We start from the raw sequence: 7,556 nt of genomic DNA on the forward strand, positions 1-7,556 counted from the left end.
TTGTTGATCCTTGAATGAGAAAACAAAAAGAAACAGTGGGTTGAAAAGGACGATTGAAGAAGAAAAGCAACTAGTGAGATGGGAGTCCCTACATAGTATACATGAGTAAATGGAGGAACGAACTTACAATCCATTAAATTCACAATGAATGGACAGCTCCATGCCGATGCTACCACGTTGGAGCACAGGAAACATAAACACTAGTACTAGGATACTCCTTTTAATGTTCAGGCTAAAACAGACCCACTCTTTCCTACAACTATTACTTCAAAATTCATTTCTATCAACTCTGATAGAAACAAGTAAAAACAAAAGTCTGTGCTCCACGTAATAGGCCCCCATCGTTATGGCTTCAGTAGTAGTACAAGAGATTGGTTTAGCATTTATTTTTCCTACCTAACAAGCTCCATAACGAGAATGCTAATTCAATATGCTGAAACAATTATCTACAAAATGTTAAAAACCATTACCAAATAGGCCATGAAAGATGACAATAATGAATAACCACAGTTCTATAAACATTCAGTTTGAAATCGAAACAATTTGAAGTAACACAAATGCACCATTAAAGATCATCAAATATCAAAGCAGTGAGGTAAGAAACCGTGGAATGTAGTTAGGAAGAACCCTTGATCATTTGTGCTTACTGATCACCTCTAGTAGAAATGAGATCCATTGTTCAAAGTGGTGATGTGTGGGAGATAATGGTGTGGGGGCGTTGCGGTGAAAGGCAACTGATGATGGATGGGGCCTGATGAAGTAGCGAATCCTGATGATGCTGCAGTAGTGAAGAGTGGCGAGGGATGATGATGATGATCCCTTGTCCAATTTGCTGAGGGATCAACTTCAACAACAACCTTCCCTATTGTTGTTCCCTGCAGATACCATAACAGAAATCCAACTTATCATGATAAATTAATTATTTTATCAGCATTACCAATGTAACAGTTTAAAAACATTGATACCTAAGTAGAATCAAGTCAGTGGTTTTGAAGCACTATTACCTCATAAACGGGATGAAAACAGGAATCGGGTCCCCTCCACATCAGAGGGTATTGACATATATTTCCAGGTTCATGGGGTAATTGAGCTGAAGCAGAGGCTGAAGCAGAGCCCTGCAAGTACAACAGAAGGATGACTTAGCAAGTGCTGTGCACACATAATGACATAATGAGGGAGACAGATCTCCCAACCAGAGCAAAAAAGTAGTCAGCGGATAACTCCATATTCAAATATCTACTGAATTACCTTAAGTCTGCTTTCAGGCAGATTGTTGGAGACATAGTTGATCTGAGAGCTCTCTGTCTCCATATTATGAATTTCCCAGAGGACTCTTTCAGGAGGAGCAATGCTCAAATTCAGATCTAGATTGTGCAGATCGCCAGCTTGATATAACAAGGTAGAAGAAAATGAGTAAACCAACGACCAGACGAATGTCATTTCAAGGAAATAGTATTCGCTGCATCAAATATCTTTACCTCCAATGGGTTCCTCCAAGCTCAACTCCTCTTCGTATGTGCTCGGCTCAAAGTTGGTGACTGCCTCTCTTCCGTTGCACTTGATAGCAGCCTTGTCATATGCCCTGAAACACAAATTTATTAAGATAATTACACCAAATAAATCATCAAATGCCAACACAGTTGCTGATACAATGAGACCAGACCTTGCAGCTTCTATCTCACTATCAAACAATCCAAGATAGATATACCTGCACACAAACATTGCCCATTACAAGATTTTCTGGCAATGACTAGCAACAGCCACATAATAATAAAAGATCCTTGAGAAATTGAGTGATTCTAGAGCCATCTTACTTCTTGCCTAGAAACTGCCCCATCCGAGCTTCCCATCGTCCACATTTGTGCAAAGTCACTCCCCTATACTGCGAGCTCCCCCTTGAAAATCCAGTGCTCTGGCGGCGGAGTATGTGCACAACTTCTTCCTTTGTTAAGTTCCTCATCTGTTGAGCAAAGAAAGAAACCCAAGTATCAGAAGTTCAGATAAAAACATCAACTGAGACACCATAGCAAGCTCAACAAACCTGCTTAAGATCTTCATCATAATCACAGACATTAAAATTGATGTCTGCATCCAGTCCACGAAACTTAATTGCAGCACGGTCGTATGCCCTACAGTTTGAATCCGAGGGGTCACATGACTCAATCAACTACAACTCCTTAGACCTCACATTTTGAACCTTAAACTCAGAATGAACTCCCTTACCGAGCCGCAGCATGTGCTGTGTCAAATCCACCTACAAGTCCCGTTTCCCAGCAGGTTTCCAAAATATCAGTACCATGTGAAAAAAACAATAGCTCGACAAAAGAGGGGGCATTTATAGCAATTCATTTAAACCTTCTTACCTAAATAAACTTGCTTGCCGCAGTCCCTGCACCATTCACATAGGAAAACCTTAATCATCAATTACTACGCAGAAATCCAATCTAAGTCGCGAAAAAGAATACATCATACATGATCATCAAACAAGTAAAACTAGTGAAGTACAAAAGCACCAATAGTGAACTCTAACTGTTTGTTTAAACAATATTGGACTACAATATCGAACATTTAGGAAGTTGAAATTTTAATACTCCCTCCGTCCCAGAGTATTAGACCAACTTTTCTTTTTGGGATGTCCCAACATATTAGACTCATTTCCTTTTTTAGCAAAAAACATCTATCTTATTTTATTCTCTACCTACTTTTTTCTCTCTTCTCTCCCCTACTTTTTCCCTCTCTCATACTTTACTCTCTCCACTTTAACTATTTAAATATCACCTCCTAAAATCCTGTGCCCAAAAGAAGTGAGTCTAATACTCTGGGACGGAGGGAGTAGTATATTTCATAATAGTAAACTGTCAGAATAAGTTTATTGAATTGAATAAAATAAGATGATTGAAATGATACCAAATGTGTGATTCCCAACGTCCGGTGCGGCGATAGAATGTGACGCCGCGATACTGAGAGCTGCGCGACCTCGGTCCCCGCCGACTCTTCTTCACTAGCTGCCGCTTCTGTTGGTGCTGCTCCTGAGCGAGAATCCTCAGCTCATGGCGGTTCCCGGAGAGACCCAAGCACTGCATCGGCATCCGCTCCTCCCCGCCACTCACCGGAAAAAACTCCTTCGTCACGTAACCGCAGCTCGATTTGTCGCTCTCTTCGCAGTCGCCGTTGATCTTCCATATGTCGAAGCCGACGAAGTGATCCGAGAAGGAGATGTCATCGCCGGCAGTGCTCGACGTCTCCACATTAACGACGGAGGAGGTGGAGCTGCCGGAATGTTCCATCTGATCGCCGAAGTGGTTATCCGACGCCGTTTCGGCTGGATCGGCGGCCGGCGGCGAAGGATCAATAGCCAGATTGAGGTTAAACATCTCCGTGTTTCAAATTTCAATTGACTAGGTTTCTACGATACGCAGCTATATCTGCGGCGAAAAGTGCATGCGGGAAGCAAATGAGGGCAGAGGAATGGTGGAGAAGGAAGGAAGGAATAATTAGAGTAAACAGTGTATCTATTGGTGTTTGAATAGGGAGAGCGCAAACAGAGAATTTTGTGCTGCACTTCCCTCCCTCTCTCCTTCTTTTTCGCCTCTATCTCTCAACGGAGGTAGAGAAGAGGCAATTGGAGGAGAGATGAAATTATGAACGAAAGAGCGAAAGCCGGGTAAATAAATTTCAGTATAGAGACAGAATGCGGAGCGCGTGGGAAGTTCAAACACGGGCAGTGCAACTCTATTGGCCTACGCTTCAGTGATAAATTGTGCAATGACTTATTTATTTATATTATTCCTTCCATTGGCCAACTTTTTTTTTTAATGAATTTTTTATTTTATTAATTGTACGTTATAATATTTGTTCAACTAAAAATATTATATAAAATATTATATATTCTTTTGTAACTGATGAAATATTATCAGTATAACTAACTTTATGAATCATCAAAACAGCTTTTGTATAAAATTCGTATGCATTTTTGTTATTTACTCGACCTATAAACTTCTGATGATGTAACAGATATGTAGTACTATATTTATTTTTGTGGTTAAATGCTCATTTTGCTATTTGGAAATATATATTAATAACTATTTCATTTTGTTATTACATTTTACTATAACAAAGAATTGTATTTCACTATTTAATTTTTTCCTATCCCTGATGCACTAGTTAACCACAGATGTATAAAGTAATTTTTTGTTTTGATAGCAGTAGTGAATAAAGAGATAAAGTATACTGTATAAAAGCATCCTTCACGCAAGCAGGCCGGATCGCACTTGGGTCCCGGCCCGCCCGCCTGCGCGTTGGAGGAGGGAAGGGACAGGGCTGGGCTGGGCCGCGCCTGGGGATGGAGTAGCGGCCTGAGGCCGGGCCTGGTTGCGGTCCGGCCCGGCGTACACGCTCCCGAGACGGGTCGCATTTGTGGTCCGGCCTAGCATTGGAGGGGTTTCGGGTTGGACCTGGGTCGTAACTCAATTTTTTTTTTAATTCGATTTTTTCCTTATAAATACCATCTAAATACATAGTCCATACCTTCATCTTCATTTTTCTCCCTCTCAAATTAAATCACTCAAATACATCCGTCAAAATGCTTCCTCAATCTGATCTAATTTTCAGGTTTGTAATTTTTTATTTTCGACCGAACAATGAATTTTCTGTGTTTTAATTGTTCAACGTTTTCTATTTTACAAGTAAAATAGCTTGTAGTTGTGAACAATGTAACTTTATAGTTGTGGCCTGCAGAGTAATAGGAAGAATAGCTTGAATGATGACGTAGATGGGACTTGAGATCTGGATTCGGGTCAGTGTTAAGGATGCAAAGAGTTTTTCCCCATTATTCGTGTTTTGAAAATGACGATTTTATATAGATTTATTTATTTATAAAAAATATCTAAATAATTCAGACTTCAATTAGTAAATAGGAGTACTATTTTTTTTTAGATCTTCCTTTACCAAGTAAACAAAACGTTTACTCGAGGATAATTAGTATACTTAAATGAATACTACTACTATTAATTTCAATTAGTGTTTGGACCGTAGCATTTGTAATTGGCGATGACACTTATATAAACATTCTTAATTACATTTACAGGGGAGCATGAATTCTATACGGCGGCGCGTGAGGGTCACGGTTTGGTGGTGAGCGTGTGATTTGGGTAGATTTTGATGTTGATTGTTGAGGTTTGGCGAGGCCTAGTTAAAATAATCTAGCTGAAAATGTAAACCAATGAAAGTATGGAAGTAGGCACCAAATTGCACAACAAATTGCATGAAATTATAACTTTGCCATCGAGTGAAGCCAGAAGTCCTTCATATTCCTTCTAGATAGTAGGATCTATATTATTTTTAGTATTGTAATCGTAGTATATGTCGTAAATAATTTGTTGAAGAGGAGTAATAAATTAAGATAAATTTTTTATAAATGAAAATGCACATATTTTTATAAAATGGAGGAAGTATTAAGTACTCTCGCCGTTCCAAAGAAGATGACCCATTTCTTGGGTGACACGAGATTTTATACAATTTTATTCTGTGGAGAAAGTAAAGTAAGATAGAAGGAAAAAATAGAGATAAATGTGTTTCTATTTTTAGTAATTGATCATCTTGATTGTGACAAAAAGAAAAGTGAGCTATATTAAATGGAACGGAGAAAGTATAATCAACTTAATCATAGTAATAGAAATAAACTATTAGTACATAAATATTTTTCTTTTGATAATGTAAGAAATGATACATGTGATGATGTGAATATTGGCATGCCATATTATCATTTGCGAATCGAACAAATTTTATTGTGAATAGATATGATTTTTCGTAAACATTTGAATTTTTTTTTTGAATTATGCTTACATTGAGACAAATTTATTTTTGATGTCAAACATTGTTATTACTAATATAGTACTCCTCCGTTCTGTATTAGCATATGTATTTTTTTCACGCAATTTTAAAAAAATTATATTAAGTGAGTTTTATAAAGTAGAAAATGAAAAAGGTACATAGATGAGTAAAGAATAAAGTAAGAGAGAGTAAAGTAAGTGAAAAGAAACGTGTTAATTTTTACTAAAAGGGAAAATGACTCAACTACTATAAAAAATGTACAAAAATGGCAAAATGACTTTACTAATGAAATGGAGGGAGTATATCCTAATTGAACTTTGTCATCTTGAGATGCTAGATTATATTCCATCCATCTTATATTACTTGCATTTTATTTAGATTAGTATTTTAAGTATAATGAGAAATCATTTAATAAAATAATAATATTTAATTAATTATAATATACTTATAAATTTAATATCATAAGTCTTACTTAAAATAGAAATAATGCATTTAAATAAGGACAAGCCGAAATATAAAATAATATGAGATGGAGAGAGTATTAAACTAGGGTGGCGCATAATGGGAAGAGTGATGGATGGTCCATTTAATTAATCATGGGAGCGTACTACTAGTACTTTTTAAACAGGTTATTAATGGAATAATGGTTTACCATTTGTACTCGTATAAACTCAAACTGTAATCTATTGAATTAAAGAAAAATATTTTAACTAACTTAGTTGCGCTTTATTCTTGGTATAATGGTATGCATGCATGGCTTGTTGAAAAACCATTAAATCATGCCAATAAAAATATAAATCGTTAAATTCAAAGTAAACAGTAGATTTTGATGAAAGGATTCTATTAAGAGCATCCGTAGCGGTTTCGTTTTGCCGTCCGTCTGTCCGTGCCGCTGAGCACGAGCTCGTCCGTCCATGCCAGCGGCACGGCGCTGCTCTTAGCTAAGAGCACGTCCGTGCCGCTGAGCAGCCATACGTGGCGTCTTCTTATTGGCCAACGGCATAGCCGTTGGCAAATTCAATTTTTATTTTTATTTTTTTTAAAAATTCATAAATAATACCAAAAAAAGAAAAAAAAAATTGGATTCCCAAAAAAATAGAGTTGTTTATAGACATTTTTTTTTGGATTTTTGTGAATTTTTTTTTATCCCAAAATCATCTATAAATACACGCATTCATCATCCACTTTTCACATCAAATTATCTCTCATTCATACTTTTTCATACTAAATCATCTACATCTTCCTCTCTCACCCAAACGCTCTCTAAAAAATTCAAAAATGGATTTCACCAATCTCATTGCGGAAGCGGAGCGCGAAGAACAAGAATATTATGAACAATATCATGCCGCCTATGAAGCCTATGTCGCCGCCAATACCCCCGCCCCTCCTCCTCAACCAACTAGAGCAAAACGTCGCTACATCCCTCGTGATCGAGAGGGAGCCCATGAAAGGCTCGTTGCCGACTATTTTTCCGACCAGCCGCGGTATCCAAAAGATTACTTTCGGCGCCGTTTTCGCATGTCAAAATGGTTGTTTATGCGTATTGTCAACACATTGTTCACCCGCGTTGAATATTTTCAAGAAGGCGCAGACGCAACCGGTCGGCAAAGTCTCACGGCGTTGCAAAAGTGTACTTGTGCCATCCGACAACTTGCTACTGGGCAAACGGCTGACCTCTTCGACGAGTATTTGCATGTCGGTGAGTCAACTGGAATCCTATGCCT

The 7,556-nt window shown here is 37.8% G+C and overlaps 1 protein-coding gene across 1 annotated transcript; it reads right to left on the reverse strand.

The window, feature by feature from the left end:
- Positions 1-409: 409 nt before the first annotated feature.
- On the reverse strand, positions 410-3,725 carry LOC125198504 (APETALA2-like protein 3). Its single transcript, XM_048096829.2, has 10 exons — positions 2,908-3,725; positions 2,364-2,389; positions 2,224-2,254; positions 2,042-2,129; positions 1,815-1,960; positions 1,664-1,708; positions 1,479-1,582; positions 1,249-1,385; positions 1,005-1,115; positions 410-875 (listed from the first exon to the last, which is right to left on the reverse strand). The coding sequence occupies exons 1-10, from the start codon at positions 3,372-3,374 to the stop codon at positions 657-659; spliced, it is 1,374 nt and encodes a 457-aa protein (XP_047952786.2). The 5' UTR covers positions 3,375-3,725; the 3' UTR covers positions 410-656.
- Between the last annotated feature and the right edge of the window lie 3,831 nt (positions 3,726-7,556).

This window comes from Salvia hispanica, chromosome 2 (assembly GCF_029641045.1).
Source record: "Salvia hispanica isolate PSC_SH4W2 chromosome 2, Shi_PSC_v1, whole genome shotgun sequence".
NCBI classification, from domain to species: Eukaryota; Viridiplantae; Streptophyta; class Magnoliopsida; order Lamiales; family Lamiaceae; genus Salvia; species Salvia hispanica.

What these genes read in the sequence shown, in the direction of transcription:
- LOC125198504 (XM_048096829.2), bottom strand. Translation starts at nt 3,374, where the DNA reads ATGTTTAACCTCAATCTGGCTATTGATCCTTCGCCGCCGGCCGCCGAT. An exon ending in ACAGCACATGCTGCGGCTCG is followed by an intron (nt 2,130 to 2,223) that starts GTAAGGGAGTTC and finishes TTCAAACTGTAG; the next exon opens with GGCATACGACCGTGCTGCAA. An exon ending in GGGCAGTTTCTAGGCAAGAA is followed by an intron (nt 1,709 to 1,814) that starts GTAAGATGGCTC and finishes GTTTGTGTGCAG; the next exon opens with GTATATCTATCTTGGATTGT.